The 20,922-nt window shown below is 38.0% G+C and overlaps 1 protein-coding gene across 1 annotated transcript in view; it reads right to left on the bottom strand.

Moving 5' to 3' along the window:
• Positions 1 to 93: 93 nt before the first annotated feature.
• Positions 94 to 20,922, bottom strand: part of LOC115437998 (retinal-specific phospholipid-transporting ATPase ABCA4-like) — a 115,624-nt gene continuing 94,795 nt past the window's right edge. The window contains 6 exon segments of the mRNA XM_030161425.1: positions 94 to 952; positions 11,733 to 11,982; positions 12,096 to 12,188; positions 15,913 to 16,016; positions 16,297 to 16,431; positions 17,838 to 17,979. Of these exon segments, the coding sequence (XP_030017285.1) occupies positions 836 to 952; positions 11,733 to 11,982; positions 12,096 to 12,188; positions 15,913 to 16,016; positions 16,297 to 16,431; positions 17,838 to 17,979 (841 nt within the window). The 3' untranslated portion in view covers positions 94 to 835.

The following is a 20,922-nucleotide window of genomic DNA, read 5'->3' as shown; positions in this document are numbered from 1 at the left end:
ACATTTCACAAATTCATCCCACGGGCCAAAACGGACCGTTCGGCAGGCCATATGTTTGACACCTTTGAGCTAGACTAAACACTGTCCAGAGCATTGAATATAAAGCAAAGTTTACTGTCAGATACAAAACAGAACTCATCTGTATTCTACAGCTTTATTTACTCATTATGGTTTTCTTATTTCAAAGCTCCTTTTTTGTACTGACACTGAATACCAACATGACATGGCAGTGTAAAAGTAAATGAAACATATCAGACAAATAAATATTTAAACACAGCAACTTATTGAAAAGATTTGAAACAACAGTAAACATGTCTTCAGAAAAGAAAGAACAACCGATGGGTCCGACAATAAATATTAAATGATGTGTTGTTTAAAACTGAAGTGTTCGTCGTAACGTAGACATAAAAAAATAAATAAATACTGCAAAATCCTGCCTCTAAGGTGCTTCCATTTTGATAACAGGTACAATATGTACAGGTTCCTTTAAGCAAGTATTTTTTTTTTTTAAAGAACATTTCAGATGAGAAATGCTGGAAAGTGCCCTGGTGATAGCTCTGTAATCAGGTATTTTCTTTTTTTTTTTTTTTCTTTATCGGTTCATGCTGTTCAAAATATTGCAAATTACATCAAATGTTAGAAATACAGATGCACAGATACATAGTGAAATATGTTGACACGTTAACACCTATTTCTAGACAGTGCCGTGTAGTTTTGGCTCCGTCCCTTTGGCAGGTCACCAGTCTCAGTCCTCTCTACTCTTAGCAGAAGTCTGACTACCAAAGTGTAGCTTCACTACATTTGTGTTTCTATACATTCACAACTGATTTTTTTTTCATGTTTTCCTCTTCACTGGAGCAATTTTGATGTCTTTTCTTCCTCCCGTGGTTCTTCTGTGTGGCGTCATGTCATCGTCCTCTCCCGTCTGTTGCTTGGCAAAGTTTACGAACACCTGCACGATGGAAGAAAAACTGATTCAGCAAACTCATCAAGTTAATCCTCAAGTCCCACAACGCGGTCAAAACAAGTCCTTCTATATTTATTAAACCGTAGTAAAAGTTTATGATGATGAGTTTTTGAAGGCACTTGTGTCTGTAACCCTGTCACAACTACTGCATAATCACCACATTGTAATTATTGAAATAATCAGGATTATTTGAGTAAATGACAATCATGTCCATTCACATGTATTAACCCAAAAAGACCCAAACATCCACCAAAACTAAAACTATCTACTGATCTAAACTGCTTAATACCTGCTGATCCACTAATCCTATCAATACATGTAAATAATCAGTGTAAAATACACTGTAAAAAAAAAACAACTAAAAAAACGGTAATATTCCGGCAGCAGAGGTGTCAAAAAAATACTGTAAAATAACGGAAAATAACCATCTCATAAAACTACGGTAATTTTCCATAATTAAAATACAGCTTTTTGCCCTAACTTTACATGAGATTTTGCATATTTTTTTGTCTTTTTAATGTTTAATAAAGAATATTTTCATGTATTAAAACAATCAAATTACCTATAAATGTATATAAATAATTTTCAATGAGACTCAGTTGTACAATCCACTGATAAAAACTGTATTTGGACAGTTTATCAGTGCTTATACATGTTATACATTCACAAAAATACATTTATTCAACATTTTTGTTGTGAAACCTCCTGTAATTACACAAGATATTTGTCAACAAACAAGTCTTGTTAAATTTACAGAACAAATACTTCTTTAATGGTTAATTGTCAGTAATTTTATCTCGTTTCTTTTTTTTTTTTTTTTTTTTTTTTTTTTTACAGTATTAAACTTAAAATTAACAGTTTAATCTCATTAATAGAAAATAGATATTTGTGAAATTATAATACATTTGAAAATATATTTTAACTGTATTTTTCTGTGAAAAAAGAAAAAAATTCATTTAAAAATAGAAATTTTATGGTTATTCACAGTTACAGTTTTTTGTGTTACTTTACATTTGACATGTAAAATCACAGTCTATTTTTGTCAGTTCATTGATATTTTCCTTTATCTTAAAAATACAGAAAAACTCTGTAAAATTAACAGTGAAAATTCTGTTAAATTACAGATTTTTTTACAGTGTCATCTTTTCATGGTCATCAGACCCATATGGACATTCAGAGGCTCCGTAGTGAACGTAGGAAACACTGTCATCTTCTACAACATTGATTCACCAGTAAAAACCATGGAGTTGAATCAATGACAGTGGATGGAGACACTTGTTTTTATGTTCAGTTAAGGATAGATTTTACTGAAAAAGTCACATTTTCTTCAGTTTTCTCTGTTTTTGATATAATAACCCTTAACTTTAATTGGAAATTTTAAGATCATCTACATGATCAATAAATTAAATATAAGAAGATACCTGATTTTCACTTGAAATATGGAAGAAACAATATTAGAATAAATGCTGATAAGTCACTTAAGAAAAGTTAAATATAGAAAAAAAATCATTTAGGAACTGACACAAAAGTAGCACTGGGTTTTTATATTTTAAAAAAGCACAGTAGACCAGGTAACTCTGCTAATGTTCAAGTCCATGTAAAGCAGAAATAAAAATGTGTTGAGTTTGTCACAATGCAGAAAAATTCACTGTAGTTTATATATATTTTCTTGCTTTGTCTACTTACAGTATATCAAATATGGAAAATATGTTTAATTTCAGCGAGTTATGAAATGTATTTACTATAACTATCATGACTGTGGTGAAAGAGTGGACTCAATTGCATGGTGCTGAAGGGAAAACGGGTTTATTAACAAAACACAAACATGAGGAACAACATAAAACCTGGGGGTATTGAAGGTCAGAGTCCGTGAAGATGTTGATGAGCACCCGGGTTATGGAGCAGGTGAGAAAGGCAATGAACCAAGCCTTAAATAGGCTTAATTGTGATGCGCCACAGCTGTGAGGCGCGCTACTGGTGAGTCTGAGGGTGGATGAAGTGGAGAGGGAGGAGCGGGCGGTAACACCGACGCAGATCGACAATAACAGTCTGTTTGGTTTAGTCCCATCTGTGATGTCATATCCCTTATATTCAGGTAGGATACTACTTATGGGTATTTCAATAGCATGAAATGATATGATGCAAATACAGTATAGTACTGAAGTCCCAGGCCATCATTAAGCTTGTTGTTTTGGAAGACCATAACTGTTCATTTCTCTGTTTATCTATCAATACATGTGCAACTAGAATATACAGGAAATATGTAAACAGCATTACAATCTGAATGTTGAAGGGGTTTAATGGGATCATCTGGACAAATACAATTACAAACTATAACCCACATACAGAACTCTGGGATATGTGGAAGGAAATTTGGTAAATTATTCAACATCATTGAATAAAAGCTTCCAGATAGTCGACCCAGGAGAGTTCATGATGTACTCAATCCAAAAATGAGGACACATTAAATACTGACTTTACTGATATACCTATAGCAGCCACTTAGATCAGATTTTTTGGGTTTCAATATTCTGCTCATGTTTCCTGCATTTTCTGGTTGTATTCTGACAAAGAGACTGAGGTATAAAGGCGTATGTTCATTACAACCCTGCTAGAACAACAGAGCTAAAGGCAGCCTTACACGTGCACACAGTACTGCGTATGGAACTGAATGTGATATGAATGCAACTGAAAGTTGTTTTATTGAGTTTCATTATAGGGAAATGTTGCGAGAGGTTAAATTTAGTCACACGGTGCATGTGTTTAGGGCTTATATAGTGAGAGGTAATACCAATAGTGTTGGATCTTTATCTGTTTCAGTTTAACTTTAGAGATACTTAAAGGTGCGGGAGACTTTCGTGACCAGTTTTTCATCAAATCTGTCAAACCTCAGTCTTATCCTTAGTATCACGAATCCATAAGTCTTTCTGTGATTACTCACCTGAATCTCTTGCATCACAGTGAACAATTTCAAAGTGTCATCCACCATAAACAAACCATGTGTTTACAAACAGAGCTGGGAGGGAACTCGGGCATCTTTGGAATTTTATCGCAACGCGCATTGTGGGAAAGGGAGGTTCATGCAGCCGCCTGGCAGCGGCAGTGCAACCATATGTTATTATATGGATGAAACAAACATGACACGGAAACGGCTAGAGGAATATGCACAGAGGGAAGGGAGCTCCTGCTGTTTCCGTGTTGTGTCTGTAGCAGCTGCCGCTACAATGCACATCGCGACAAAATTCCGAAGATGCCCAAGTTACCTCCCGTCTCTGTTTGTAAACACATGGTTTGTTTACGGTGGATGGCACTTTGAAATTGTTCACCGTCATGCAAGAGATTCAGGTGAATAATCACAGAAAGACTTACAGATTGGTGATACTTAGGCTATGACTGAGGTTTGACAGATCTGATGAAAAATTGGTCACGAAAGTCTCCTGCAGCTTTAATATAATAATGACAGAAAATACACACTGTGTTGTGCAATTTCAGACAGTGTGGCTCGTCAATAAAGGCCGCTAGGGTGCCATCTCACCTGTCTCACTTAAAGAAGAGACAATAAGAATCACATGAGACAATTTTACAAAAACGTGAATATTTAAATAAACAAGTTATACATGATTCATCCCGTCAGTACTGTGTATAATCTGCATTCAAGTGGAGTTTAAAAAGGTTTTTCAGTTGTTTACTGAGCAGTCAACTGACCCTTTTCCTGTTTGTGTCATACCTGCTGCCAGACGCTAGTCTGGTTTTGTCTGTCTTATGTTTTGTTTGTCATTTCCTGTTTTATTTTGTTAAGTTTTCCCTCATGTGTCTTGTCTGTCGTCTTTACTTCCTGTTCCCCGTTCATCCTGACCTCTGTCCTGATTACCTGTCTCCGCCCTGATTTGCTCCACCTGTGTCTAGTTGTCTTCCCTCCCTTTTGTGTATTTAAACCCTGTCTTTTCCTTTGGTCAATCGCCAGTTTGTAACTCCAGTAGTTCAGACCAGCGTTCTTGACCTCGTTTGTTCGTTTGCCTGCCTGTTTTTGACCTGTTTTGGATTCCTCGGTTTCTCGTCTTCTGCCTGATCCCTGTCGGTTTTTGTCTGCCTCATCTGATCTGGTTTTGACCTTCTCGCCCTGACTACCGGTACGTGAGTTTGCCTTGTCCTAATGTCCTGTTGCCCGATTGGTAGCCTGCCTGTGTATGACCTGTTTCCGTCCCTGACCTCCCTTTGCTTTTCCCCAGTCGGGGAAAATACTCCTAACATCGCTCGGGGAGACGGGCTGCTGCCCTCGATCCGGAGGACGAATCAGAGGAGGAAATCTCCAACCATTATCCTCAAGATTCTGTCACTCATAATATTTTTTCACCTGTGTGTGAATAATAAATCTTTTGGAACTAATTTTTGTTGTCTGAGTTCTGCATTTGGATTCTGTGTTTGTACCAACGTTATCACAGTTTGGGGTGCCAACATCTGCACCCAAGGCTCTTCATTTACCATAACAGACTCTTGTTATAACTGTTGAATGTGCAGTAGACCCCCTCCAACACAAGAGATAGGAGAGCCCAAGCACCGCCCACAGGTGTAAACCTCACATCCCCAAAACAATCAAGACCTTCCTCAGAAATACTATGTCAGTCTGTAAACTACTGAGACTCACCAGCAGCTGGATAGCTTAGTGGGTAACACCACTGACTTCTTTGTAGGAGATGGGTTCAAATCCTAACAATGGTGGTAAAGACAATGCATTGAGTGCCTTTTATTTTTTTTTGATGCCATGTGATCTACTGGTACTACCTTCACCCCTGGTCTAAATGCATTGTTCATACTATCAGTAGAAAAGACACTTAACAGGGACACGCCTGACTTTAACAATAGTCATGGAAAAACGTGCACGTTTAAAGATAGATGGGTGAAATTTACATATAAAAATGCATGACTGAAAACACATACTGTGTATTTTTATTTGTATTTATTTAAATTAATAGTTGAAAATAGTGGTGCGTGTGCTTTGGCGTATCCTAGTGGTGATATCTGGTTATAGTGCATCCAAAAACTGACTTCCATATTACGCCCCACTAAAAAATAGTTTCACCACCTGCTACTGATTTCAGAAATTATATTTCAAAGTCATCAGAAATCAGTAGTATTGTCTTATGGAAGCTAAGCTGCTTTCACTGCTACTGCTGTAGGAGGAGGAGGCACATATTTACACCTTCGAAAAAATCACTGTTTAAAGCAGACACTGTATATTGTGATGTCTTAACTCAGTGTCAGACAAACTGAAGCCTCATATTGTGGTGTTTAAAGTCCACGCTTCAGTGACAGAATCAGCAGTTTTATTCCTCAGAACACAGAATTTGCTGCTTAATTCAGATCCTAATGAGTTAAGTAACAGGTTACAATAAGAAAGGCGTAGAGTTACACCACCAGTAAGACCAGAACCTCCTGGGTTGTGTGAGGTACAGTTAATAATTTGGTGAAGGGTGTCTGGTGAAAAGTGCTTCGGGGCTTCTACTCCCCATCGGGGACGGGCTGTCTGACAGCAGTGTACACTTAAACTACAAAATTAAAGCCAAGTACACAGCTCCAGCCTGCATAACTCAGCCTCCATGTCAAAACTCCTGTCTGCAAGGATGAATAGCAGTCCAGGCCTAACAACACTATTTAGTCCTCAGTGTTTTGAATAAAGTAGTTAGAAATCAAACACTGAACTTATTTTAACCCATAAAGACCCAGTGTTACTTTTGTGGCAGTTCTCGAATGCATTTTCTCTATATTTACCCCTTTTTTTTTTTAAGGGATTTATCATTTGTTGTAATATTATGCTCTGTATTTTGGATTTTTAAGTGAAAATCTGTTTTTTTCCTATATTTAATTTACTGATCATGCAGATGTTCACAAAAGTTCAGATTAAAGTTGAGGGTTATGACAACAAAAACAGAGAAAACTAAAGAAAATGTGACCTTTTCAGCAAAATCTATCACTAACTGAGCATAAAACAAGTGTCTCCATCCACTGTCATTGATCCAACTCCATGGGTTTTACTGGTGAAAAAGTGACTTTAGTAGAAGAGGACAGACGGAGCCTCTGAACATCCAAATGAATCATATCTGATGACCATGAAAAGATGACAAACTGTATTTTACACAAATTATTTACATGTATTAATAGGATTAGTGGATCAACAGGTATTAAATCAGGGGTCTCAAACATGCGGCCCAGGGGCCAAATGCGGCCCGCCAAAGGCTCCAATCCAGCCCCTGGGATGAATTAGCAAGTGCAAAAATTCCACAGTCAAGGCTGTCAAACTCATTTTAGTTCCAGTTCCACATACAGACCAATATGATCTACAGTAAAATAATAACAGCATAAAAACCTACAAAAAATAATGACTCCAGATTTTCTTCTCGGTTTGATGTGAAAAAAATATTACATTATGCCTATAAATAATGACAACTTCAAATTTTTGTCTTTGTTTTAGTGCAAAAATAACATTCAATTATGAAAATATTTACATTTACAAACTATCCTGTAAGAATTAAACAAGAATAACCTGAAAAAATATGAACAACCTGAAATTTCTAAAGAAAATTAAGCACAATTTTAACAATTTTCTGCTTCTGTTTAGTGTCTTTGTAGATCTGATCCATAATGCACATGTAGAAATGATAAGTTGAGGCATAATTTTGTTAAAATTGCACTTATTTTTCTTAAGAAATTTCAGTTTTTTCAAGTTATTCACATTTTTTTTGTTTGTATAGTTTATAAAAGTAAGTATTTTCATAATTTAATGCGGGGTTTTGCACTAAAACAAAGACAACAATTTGGAGTTATTATCTATAGGTTATTATGTTATTATTTTACTGGTCCGGTCCACTTGAGATCAAATCGGGCTGAATGTGGCCCCTGAAATAAAATGAGTTTGAGACCCCTGTATTAAACAGTTTAGATCAGTAGATGGTTTTAGTCACAGGTGGATGTTTGGGTCTTTACGGGTTAAAGAGAACCATTAAGTGACAGATGTTTTCAGTTAAGCGTGAACACAAACTAATGTTGTAGTACTCAAATCCACTCTCGGACTTGAGACCATTTTCTGCTTTCTCGGCCTCGTCTTGGACTTGACCCCTCAAGGACTCGGTCTCGGACCACAGTGGGAGGAGAAAGACTCATGATTTCAGAGCGAGTCCTTGAGACCAACAGATCTTTTTTATGTTCATATTAACAAAAAATCCAATTATGCATCATTACAAATAATTTTAAATAATAAAAAAGAAGCATATGGAATGTAATGTTGACAGGCATTATTTGAAATGTACATCCCATGGTGCAATGCAACGATTCTGTGTTCAGTGAGTGTCAGTGACTTCACTTCAGTTGCTGGTGACAAGATGAGCGACCAATCTGCAGTCAGAAAATTTGCATTTCTTAACCACAAAACAGTAATTGTAAAAGACCTTAAGAAAAAACACACACCACAATGAAAATTCTGCCTCACCTCCAAAACCGAAACTTATGGAACAACTTCCAGTTTTCATCGACATGTTTGCAGAAACCATTCTGACAGGTCAGGGTGGGCTTAACATGTTGATGATAGAATAGCGCTGTTGAAGCAGTTTTGAAAAAATTGGTAGAAGATGATGCATATGGTAGGGCTTTTTTTAATGATAGTAAAAAGTCCATATGAAGATTGTGAAAGACTGCTCCTAAATTCTGACTTGGTCTCGACCCTACAAAGACTCTGTTTTGACTCGGTCTCGACATAGGCGGTCTCGTCCCCATCACTAACACAAACACACTCACTAATGTTTATCAGCTGCTCGTCAGTGTGAGTGACGTTTATTCATCTTGAGCCACTGTCGGCCTGTTCTGTCTCTGTTCGTTTGTCCTGTGGCTGCTCACATGCACTAGTGCCATACCTGCTGCTGTTATCTGCTGCTGTTGACAAATCTGTTGCTGTCTGCTTCCATTATGCACCTCCTCACCTCATAACCATTACTGTATCGCACTATTGCTGCTACTGTAAATAGACTGACATGTACACTTTATATTCTGCTACACTTCGTTCTTTACACCCCTTATTTATTCTTATTCTATATTTAACCTCTTCTTTTTTTAACCCATGAAGACCCAAACAGCCACTGGCATCCAAAAGCATCTACTGATCTAAAATGTTTAATAACTTCTGTATAGGGCTGCACGATTAATCGATTTTAAATCGAAATCGGATTTTTTAATTAGTACGATTTTTAAAAAAGGGAAATCGTAAAATCGATTTCATCTCTCTCGTACCTGCGGGCCGCGCGCTTGCGGGCTCCCGTAGGCTCCTCCTCCTATCAGTGACAGCGGTCTGTCACAGAAGTCTGTGTAATGACTGGACTTTAAATGTGTTATTGAGGCCACAGTACTTATAGCAATGTAAGCCGTGGCTTCACGCACGGATCCCGCAACTGAAATAGAACTGCATGTGGATCACTCATCTTCCGTTGTCCCGGATCCGTACCGTACTGTCTTCTTCCGAAATGGGTCCGAGTCTCGGGGTCATCAGCCTCAGCAGAGGAGCCCACACAGCCCTGTGCCCACACACATCCACCAGCTCCACAGATAGAATCCCTCCAGCGTGTCCTGGGTCGGTCTATTCCACGCACGGATCCCCCAGTTTAAATAGAACCGCATGTGGATCACTCATATTAACGTGGTCAACGCACACACGCACACACGCACGCACGCACGACTGATGCCTGTCACTGACTTACATTGGTATCACTTCTGTGGGCCCAGATACCCAGAAAAAAAAAAAAAAAAAAAAAATATATATATATATATATATATATATATATATATATATATATATATATATATATATATATATATATATATATATTTATAATTTAGTCCTCTTGCTAAATTTTTCATTCACAAATGTAAGTTCTGTTACACAAAACCAAATATTATTTATTTTTTGACAGATGTTGAACTTTATTTAAAGCTGTTAGATAAATGTGGAAACAAAAAGGCTGTAAAAAACATAAGTATTTGCTCTGATTTGGACATTGTATTATATAGTGTATTCCCCCTGACAAACTTCTGTTATTTTCTTGTTGTATACATTGTTTGTATACTCTACTTCATTCAATAAAGATTTAATTAAGAATAAAACTTCTGTGGGTTCATCACGTGATCCCATCACAGATTTGAGGTTAGAGCAGTGCCTTGCATTGTGGGCTGCTCACGAAAATGGCATGCTGACTTCTGTTGTCTTTTGTAGTTTTATCCAAAAATCAAAATCAAAATCGAAAATCGAGTTTTTAGAGGAAAAAATCGGGATTTTTTTTTTTTGCCAAAATCGTGCAGCCCTACTTCTGTACCACTAATCCTATCAATATATTGAAATAATTGGTGTAAAATACAGTTTGTCGTCTTTTCATAGTTATCAGATATGACCCATTTGGACGTTCAGAGGCTCTGTTGTGAACGTGGAAACACTGTCATCTTCTACAACATTGATTCACCAGTAAAACCCATGGAGTTGGATCAATGACAGTGGATGGAGACACTTGTTTTTATGTTCAGTTATTGATATCTTTGCTGAAAAAGTCAATTTTCTTCAATGTTCTCTGTTTTTGATATAATAACCCTCAACTTTAATCTGAGCTTTTATGAACATCTACATGATCAGTGAATTAAATATAGGAAAATACCTGATTTCCACTGAAAAATGCAAAATTGGTGATAAATCACTAAGAAAGATCAAATAGAGAGAAAAAAGTCCTTTAGGGGCTGCAGTAGAAGTGCCACTGGGTCTGTATGGGTTAAATGCATGACATTTCACAAGGTGAGAGAGAAACAGTATCTTAATTCTCTGTATGTTCTGTACATCTAGTGAATTGACAATAAGGAATCTTTGAATCTTGAATCTTTGAATCACATCCACCACACAGAGACATTAGACAGAAACAAATACTAGTGTGAAATGGTGAGTCGCTGGTGATTTGACGGATTCAATCCTTATTTTCTAATTGTGACAAACTCAACAACAGCAACACTTTGGAGACAGAGATGGATGCTTTTCATCGCACAGTAAGAAGTATGTTAATAGAATTTAAAAGAATGGTATTTTGCTTTTTAAATGGAATTATGCATTTTAAAACATTTCCCTGTGGTCTACATAAACAGTAGATGCTATGCTTGGGTCTGAATTCTTCATTAATTAAGCTCCACAGGTCCATCTTCAACCTTATTTCTGAGTAATAACACCAGAAAGGTCATTTTGAGCGCCGGCCCTTTAAATGCACATGAGCCCCTTCATGCCCCACCCCCTCCAGGTTGTTGGCTGTACTGCTCTGTCCAACAACTTAACATTTTAGGTAATCAGCACGAAGTTTGGACATATTTTCAGTATGGACTACAACCGCTGCTGCTGATAAACAATTATGGCGTACTCGGAGAAGTGTTCTTCAGAAGTCTTGACCTTATATGTGCAAATGTTGTGATGTAAGTAGTTATAGACGTAACAAAGTAAGCAGGAATTACAACAGGTTGTAGAAATCTACTCGATTTTCGCCAGAATGAATATAAAGATAGTTCTGCAGCACCTGGAGGATTCAAATTCAAACTTTTTGAACTATTAGAGTCCAAATAAACTAATAAATGTACCAAAGACTAATAGAAGTGGGTTTAGCAAAATATGACCCCTTTAAGAAATGTAATGACATCTTTATGCTTCAGTTCACTGCCTCCATTTACCCCCCCGTGTCTCATTGTTTTACTTGACTCATACCTGGTCCAGTGTCGTTTGGGAAACAGAATAGTCTTCGATGCTGAGTCTCTCCTTATTGGCCACCACCAGCTGGAAGATCCTGGCGAGGGACGATGAGGCGATCTCGTATTGCAGCGTGTTGTAGTGTTTCTCTCTCTGAATGCAGCCGGGGAAGCTGCCCTCCATGAAACTCTCAACAGGTTCCAGATCTGGGACTGAGCCGGCTTTAGCTGCCTTTATTTTCATTGTTACTACGTAGCCTTCGCCGAATCTGGATGAAGAGGGGACAAAAATCACAAGTCTCTGAAGGATTTTCTCTCAGTTTTCCATTAAGAATGTGCCACAGTGTAGAGGGAGTGATCAATAGAAAAAGCCAAGTCTTACTTGTATTTGAGGTGCTGGATGGTGCCCAGACATTTGAAGGTCCCATTGACCATGATGGCCAGTCGAGTGCAGAGGGCTTCACACTCCTCCATACTGGCACAAAACAACAATGATCCATCTTTATTTTTAGCACTGCTATTTCATGTGTATGAGTAATACATCATAATTTCCCAGAGCACTAAGGTACATTCAAAGTACATGCCCTGCTGGGGAGCCATTACATTACAATATAAATGTACTGAGGAAAAATTACTATAATTATATTACAGCCACCATTCAAAATGAGGATTATAAAGGGCTTAGAGCTGAATATATACTTTGAGTAAAAAGCTTAGAATTTTCATTCGATTGCTATGTGTCGTTTTACCACAGAGGAGGAAAAAAAAAGTGTAAAAAGCGTGATTATTTTAATTATCTGTCATCTTTTTTCTTTTTTTTTTTTTTGAATTATCTGATTATTGCTTGGTCCATAGAATGTGTTTCCCATTTTTGATCCTCAACCCAACATTTCAGAGACAGAAACAAAGTAGAAAATATTCACCCTTACGAGGCTGGAATCAGATCATTTTGGCTTTTCTTTCCCCGACTCTAACAGTGAATGCAACACCATCAGCGTAGGATGTCGCTCTGTCTAGACAGTTCTCTTTCATTTCATGGCTCTATACACTACATTTTCAGTGAAGTGTTTGATTTGTTCTCTTGCTTGAATTTGCATCATGTTTCAACCAGCTTCCTAAACAGGAGGATCGTGGACTTTGGGCTCCCTCTGAATGGTTGATGGAGCATGTATTTTTAAAAAATCTGTTTTGTATGCTTAATTATATCATGTCAGACTTTTATTTTGACAGATGTGCGTGAAAGACATGCAGTGGGCTGGCCGTTTCCATGGTAACAGCAATATGTTGAAATGTGACAGTTTGTTATCGTGTAGGATGATGCTGATGCACCAGTGTGACCCCGAGTATATGAAATATAAATAACCATACAATGAAAAGGCGTCTGTTTAGTAAAATCAGCCCATCCTGTAGATTCGGAGTAGACACAGTTACACAGCGCTGACGCTAACTGTACTCATTAAAATAGGCCAATGTGCTCTGAATGCAGAGATGAAAATGTGTATACTTTGTTTTTTAAAAAGCTGCGTGAATTTAGTAGAAGTGAGTCCCACATTAGTGACCATGGAAAACATGTGTCCTGAGGCAGGTGGTCATATTATAAGAGGTGGAGCCAGAGGAGACAGCATAATTCCACTGAGAAAAAGTACATTTGGTCAGGCCTCAGTTGCAGTTACAGCTGCACATGAGTGGAACTCTATTGTTGTGTCAAGCAGAGAACTGACATCTTATAATGACATCTGACTGTTTGCTTATTTTCATATTCTATGAATTCTGTAAAGCCCTGTGAGGCCAGCTTGTTGTGATATTGGGCTCTACAAATAAAATTTAATTAAATAATGAGTTAAAAATTCATCTAAAAAACTAGTACATTAATAATTAGAGCTGCCAACATTAGAAATGTTTTAGTCCAGTCTCTGTTGTATTTTTTAATATGTGTGTATTTTAATCATTTTTTACTTACTTTGTCTGATGTCTGATATATTATTAATTGTAAAGTTTGTATTGCAACACTTGTATTGTGCTTGTCTGTGTTTGGGTATTTTGGTTTTTTTTTTTTTTTTTTAATTGCATGTTTATAACCTTGTGCTAGCTTTTACAGTGACAATTCAACATCCGTCCAGGGACTGCAGATGAATAATAGCCATTAGGGCAGGGGTGTCAAACTCATGTTTTTTCAGGGGCCATATTCAGCCCAGTTTGATCTCCAGTGGGCTGGACCAGTCAAATAATAGTATAATAGCCTATAAATAATGACAACTCCAAATTTTTTTGTGCAAAATATAACATTAAATGATGAAACTATTTCTATCCAAAACAAAAAAAAATGTGAATAACTGGAAAAAACTGAAATTTCTGAAGAAAAATAAGTACAATTGTATCAATATTATGCCTCAACTTATGATTTCTACATGTGTATTACAGATCAGATCTACCAAGACACAAAACAGGCAGATGATTGTTAAAATTGCTCTTATTTTTCTTTAGACATTCCAGGTTGTTCATGTTTGTTCAGGTTATTGACATTTTATTGTTAAAGGATATCAGAATTTATAAATCAAAGAGAAAAATTTGGTGTTGCCATATTTAGAGGCATAATATCACATTTTTCTCACATTAAACCAAGAAGAACATTGGGAGTCATTATTTCTAGGTTATTATGCTATTATTTTTGAGTTTGATGCCCTTGACTGTTAATATCTTCAGGGTAATTTTTGTGTTTTGCACTTTGTAAATTCATCTCGCGGGCCAGATTGGAACCTTTGGTGGGCCGGTTTTGGCCCCCGGGCTGCATGTTTGACACCTGTGCATTAGGGTATCTCTGGTGCATTTACAGCAATGTGAATTAATGTACAATGTCCCTGTTAAACAAACCATTCATTCATTCATTCATTATCTGAACCCACTTTATCCTCACTAGGGTCACAGGGGTCGCTGGAGCCTATCCCAGCTACTTATGAGCAAAGGTGGGGTACACCCTGGACATGTCGCCAGTTCATCGCAGGGCTGACATATAGAAACGAACAAACAATCACTCTCACATTCACACCTATGGGCAATTTAGATTAACCAATTAACCTATCAGTGCATGTCTTTGGATGGTGGGAGGAAGCCGGAGTACCTGGAGAGAACCCACACAGACACAGGGAAAACATGCAAACTCTGCACAGAAAGGTCCCATCCCTTAAAATAAACCAATAAATTAAAAAAATAGTAAAATGTAGTCAGAATAGAATAGAATGACCTTCAGAGCTGAAAATTCAGATTTTAGAGGTTTCCTTCTGAAATCTGAAAAGGGCTGTAACATCACTGCATTTTTAATTAAAGTTTGACAGATCAACATTGTGTTGTGAAGTTCACACTGTCTGGTGTATTTAAATGGATGTCTGCAGGACTTTTCTGTTCCATTTGCCTCTTCACACCTGAACTTCTAAACTAAACTTTGAGTTTTTTGTCTCATTGAATACATTTGATCATAGTTTTGTTTTTTCTGTGCAGTCTCGTCAGTTCATCATAGAACCTTTCACCACACCTCCATCCTGTCACCGTCACTAATGTCCTACATCTCCTAATATTTGACACTGATTTGCTTGTAGACAAGTCCTTCATCTGGTGTCATCTTACTGTCAGTTTGATGGGCAGGCTTTTCTGATTCATTTCCTCACCACTACACTGTTATTATTATAGGATTAGTACCACAGTTTCTCGTCTAGTGCCACTGTACTCCTCTCATATTCTCTCATTTGGGGGGATTTATATGCCTTGTGTTTTTGAAGTTGACTTTTTTATTATTTTGTTGGGTATTTTTGTCTTGAGGTGCTATATGCCAGATTTGCTTGTGTGATTACATGTAGTTTCATCTGGAATGAAAGGTATTCAGTGATTTTGTGTTTTCATTCTTTAAATGAACCAAACCATGGTTCTAATGGATTGGGGAAAAACCACCTCCCTTATGAGACCCAGATTAGTTTTTGTTCTGTTGTGGCTCAGGCTGAGGTTCACACTTGTAGTTTTGGCTCAGATCAAACTGAAAGTCTGAGGGTCCCTAAACCTAGGTGTGAAACCTCCCCGTGACATTTGTTCAAAAAAGAAGTAAAAGTAGTCTGCAGAGTTGACTGTAAAAGGTCATGTGTTATCAGCAGTCCTTGGCAGGGCAGTGGCTGTCCTAAGTCAGCAGATGTGTGCAGTGGGGTCATTTTTACCTGTGTGACGTGAGCACCACAGCCCTGCCATCCTGAATTACGCTTATGATGGCATTCCACAGGAACCGGCGAGAATGGGGATCCATTCCTGTGGTGGGCTCATCCTAAACACACAACCACAAAAGGTAAACTTGACTTTCTGAGCACATACTTCCATATGAACAGAGACCAAGTCCTTATTCCTGTCAGCATATGGCAAATATCTAAATTTATGCCAATTTGAATTGAACTGTGCTGTTCCCTGCCAGTGTATAAAACATTGGAGGCCAGGCTTGACTGAACCCATATGGTTTCCCATCTGGATCTGTGGACCATTTCATTGATAAATCCCTGCATAAAACCCAAAAACCAAAACAATGAGCTTGTCCTCATTGGTTAACTCACCAGTAGCACCAATGCTGGGCAACCAATCATTGCGATGGCTGTGGAGAGTTTGCGTTTGTTGCCTCCGCTGTAGGTCCCTGCACAGCGGCCGGCGTACTCCGTCAGACCCAGCTTCTGGATACCCCACTCTGCCACCTACAGCGACAAGAGGAAACAGGTGTTTGGTGGGCATTTCCACCCAAAAATTGCATTGTTAGGATGGGAAACCCCACTGTTAGCTTAGCCATTCAAACAACATTACAGCAAAATTAAAAGGAGAAGACAAACATTAGCACAAACTACAAAAAAACAAGACAAAATTCTTCTCTCGTGCCTTTATTATCATCACTTATTTATCCATCTAGGTGTGATAGTGTTTATTCTACAGTTACATAGATGCTAGAGGTTTCTATTATTGATACTAACAGCTGCAGTAGTAGTATATCCACTGTTAATACTTGTGTTTGGAGTACTAGTATTAACAGTTATGGATATTTGTACTAGTTATTGGCAGTTATACTTGTAACAGTAGTTCTAGTTTTTAACAGCTGTAGTTCAGTTTGCTGTGCATTCATATGTCCCCCCCCCCCAAAAAAATCTCTCTCCCGTCCTTTAACCCTCCCTCTTAAACACAACTGGTCATGTCAGATGACCATCTTCTCAGAGTCAGGGTCTGCTCCAGGTTTCTGCCTGTTAAAAAGAAGTTGTTCCTTCTACTGTTACTGAGCGTTTGCTCCTGGAGGATTCTTTTGGTGCCTGTAAATTGGCTCAGACCTGGTTTCGTCTGGTTTAGACTGGTTTAGACCAGCTCTAAATGTAAAGTGTCATGAGATAGTTATGATAGTGTTTATTATATAGTTCCATAGATGTTCTAGTTCAGTGATCTGTGCATCAATTGCATCCATGTGTCTCCCCCTACTTCCCCCCTTCTCCCCCAATCTCTCTCTATCTCCATTGCGCTCTCTTTTCTCCTCCTTTACTCTCTCTCTTTAACCCCAACTGGTCAAGGCAGACGGCCATCCACCAGGAGTCTGGGTCTGCTCCAGGTTTCTGCTGTTAAAGGGAAGTTTTTCCTCACCACTGTTACCATTCACAAGTGTTTGCTCCTGGAGGATTCTGTTGGGTTTCTGTAAATTGGCTTAGAGTCTGGTTTTGACCAACTCTATATGTAAAGTTTTGTTATGATTTGGCGCTATATAAATAAAATTTGATTTGATAACTTTTGTTATGATGTGACACTATATAAATGAAATTGGATGGATGGATGGATGGATGGATGGATGGATGGATGGATGGATGGATGGATGGATGGATGGATGGATGGACTGACTGATTAATTGATAGATTGATTGAGAGATTGGTTGATTGACAGATTGATAGATTGATTGATTGACAGATCGATTGATAGACTGGTTGACTGACAGATTGATTGATAGACTGGTTGATTGACAGATTGATTGCAAATTTACAAACAGATTCATGACACTGAACACTCATTTCAGGTGTTGTAGTGAAATGTCCTCAGACAGCTGCAGATGTAAATCAGCTGGAGTCCTACTCACTCTGGGGATCTCTGACTCTGGGACTCCTCTGAGGCGGGCGTAGAGGTAGAGGTGCTCCCTGCCGGTGAGGAGATCATCGATGGCGTCAAACTGAGGGCAGTACCCCATGTTCTGGTGCACGTCCAGAATCTCTGTCAGGATGCTGCAAAACAAGCCGCATGAAGCCGTTCAGTTCGCTTAGAGCTGACAGAGCACAAAGCACACTATGAATAACAAAGCATCAATTCAGAGTGGGTTTAGACAGATACATCATTATTTGAAACATGTCATCCAGAACTGAACGAGGGATGATTCCTCTAACCAAGGCTGCACGACATTGAAAAAAAAACTGACATTGCAATATTTTTTCCCGCTACATATAAATATTGTAATATGAAAAAAAAAAAAAAAAATGGGGATTTCCAGCATATGAATTGAACAGCTCTATTTATTCATTCTAGAATGATTGGGGGGATCTTGTAGGTGAGTATGTCTGCATAAAAAATACAAATATAAAAAAGGTCTTGTATCTTGTGGGTGGTGTGTGGAGTGTGAACCATCCACTCTTTAACTTTAATGCCATACAATTGATTTCAAAGCCCCCTTTTTCACAACTTTTCTGCAGTGACTCTTGAGGGAATGAGATCCTTTAATACACTCCATGTCTCACCAAGTGCTTGTTCTGGTCAGTATCGTCCTTTCTGTAGCTGAAATGATCCCATATAAGTCACAGTGATGTTCTTGGCAGTCTTTTTCCTTCAGTTCTTTTTTAGGATTTCAACACTCATACATTAACTCAATCTATATATTACTCCACTTATATCCACCTGTATATTATGTCTCTACCACTTCAACACCGTATATTGCAATAAAATTCAAAAAATAATGGGAAGGAATGCTTCTAGGACCCAAAAAAGAGTTTGTTTGAGGTGCTGTTTGGAAGAAGGATTCATAAAGTAGATAACAGACAGGAAAAAAAAACTCCAAGGCACTCTCTTTAAGCATTAAAATGCTTTTATTCTCATGGCAGGGTCATGTGTAGACCTTAAAAAAAAAAAAAAAAACAAACACTTCAATGTGTTTCGACTTCAAGCTTTCATCAGGGAGTCAAACAACTTCTTCGTGATGAAGGCTTGAAGCTGAAATGTGTTGAAGTTGTTTTAAGGTCTACACATGACCATGCCATGAGAATAAAAGCATTTTAATGCTTAAAGAGAGTGCCTTGGAGTTTTTTTTTCTGTTTGGTATCTACTGTATATTGCAATGTTTTCATCTGTGTATAACAATCCATTCATTCATTCATTTTCTGAACCCACTTTATCCTCACTAGGGTCACGGGGGTCGCTTGGAGCCTATCCTAGCTAAATAGGGGCGAAGGCGGGGTACACCCTGGACAAGTCGCCAGTTCATCGCAGGGCTGAACATATAGAGACAAACAATCACTCTCGCATTCACACCTATGGGCAATTTAGATTAACCAATTAACCTATTAGTGCATGTCTTTGGATGGTGGGAGGAAGCCAGAGTACCTGGAGAGAACCCACGCAGACACGGGGAGAACATGCAAACTCCGCACAGAAAGGTCCCACCCCCCGTCGAATGGTGTTGGAATCGAACCCAGGACCTTCTTGCTGTGAGGCACGAGTGCTAACCACTTCACCACCGTGTCACCGTGTTTGAAGCCCTCTACATGATCAGTGTGATATTTTTTTCTTGAAAAACCTGATGTATACAATTAGATACATGCAATAAACGGATAATCCACCAGGGGGGAGGAATTGGTTCACCAGAGGCCTTGCCAGTGACACTACATGATTTTCATTAATGAGGAAGAAGGTAGAACTTTGCAGGTTTTGAAATGGAATTGCCAATTTGTTAGACATGTTTGTGTAATATTATGTTTTTGTTTGTTAAAAAAAAATAATATTTGAGCATTGAGACCTGATGTATCAAATATAATACAAAATTGAAAGTCATACATGGAAATTGATATTGGAAAAAAAAAACAAAAACAAAACAATAAAGGCTTCAGTTTCAAAGAACTGGAATTTTCTTTCATTGATTTAATGGTTCAGGCTTCATAGGGTTAAAATCATAGTCATGAATATTTTCTATTTTAATATTGATGTTGAAACACTATATGGACAGAAATATTGAGACGCATCATGGCTACAGGTGTAAGATGTCCTTTTCATCCTGATTTGTGATATATACATCAATATTTATCCCAATATAAAACAGTATTATGACATCTGTCATTATTTTGTATCCCAGACCCCTGTTAGAAAAGAAACACCTGAATTCAATGTGTCCCATTACTTTTGTATATATAGTGTATGACTTAGGCAGTTATGCTACGAGGCTAATGATATAGCACCTTTATAACACCCCAAAATCTACCCAGTATATGATGTACATACTGTCTACTGATTGCACTTCTGGTTAGATACTAAACTGCATTTTGTTACCTTGTACCTGTACATACATGACCATAAAGCTGAATCTAATCTAATTTAGTCTAATCTCCACCCACACTTCCATTATCTACCCTGCTGTTTTTATGATTGTTACTATGGACAACCTTCCTACCTATATTTACCTGTGTTTTAAATTGTTGCTTCTGTTTTTGTCTAAAGAACTCTGGGAAGACTCATTTGAAGTCATTGTTATGCACAGCAGCACGATGACAATAAAGTTCTTAATTCTTAATTGTGGTTGTCAGTTAGATGGAGCGGCGCCTGCTTTGGTGGTTTGATAAACTGATCAATAATAATTGTGATTACTGATTTGTTGTGCACACAAACCCTGCATGCCAATCATTTGTAACAAACTCTACACATCCACGACCTGTAAATCAGCTTAAATTCTATCAGACACGAAAAATTAGATCTGTGTGAGTTTTTCCTCCTGTATCAAACAGCCAAAAGGCGGAACATGACACGTTTGAGTTAACTCATCTTACGTGACATTGAATGTCCTGTAATGTAACATGGATAAGGGGGTAGAGCAGGTCGTCCAATAACCAGAGGGTTGGCGGTTTGAATCCTGCACCGTCCTAATCATGTGCTGTTGTGTCCTTGGGCAAGACACTTCACACACTTTGTCT

This window comes from Sphaeramia orbicularis, chromosome 17 (genome assembly GCF_902148855.1).
Source record: "Sphaeramia orbicularis chromosome 17, fSphaOr1.1, whole genome shotgun sequence".
NCBI lineage: Eukaryota > Metazoa > Chordata > Actinopteri > Kurtiformes > Apogonidae > Sphaeramia > Sphaeramia orbicularis.
This window is presented reverse-complemented; position numbering and strand designations above follow the sequence as displayed.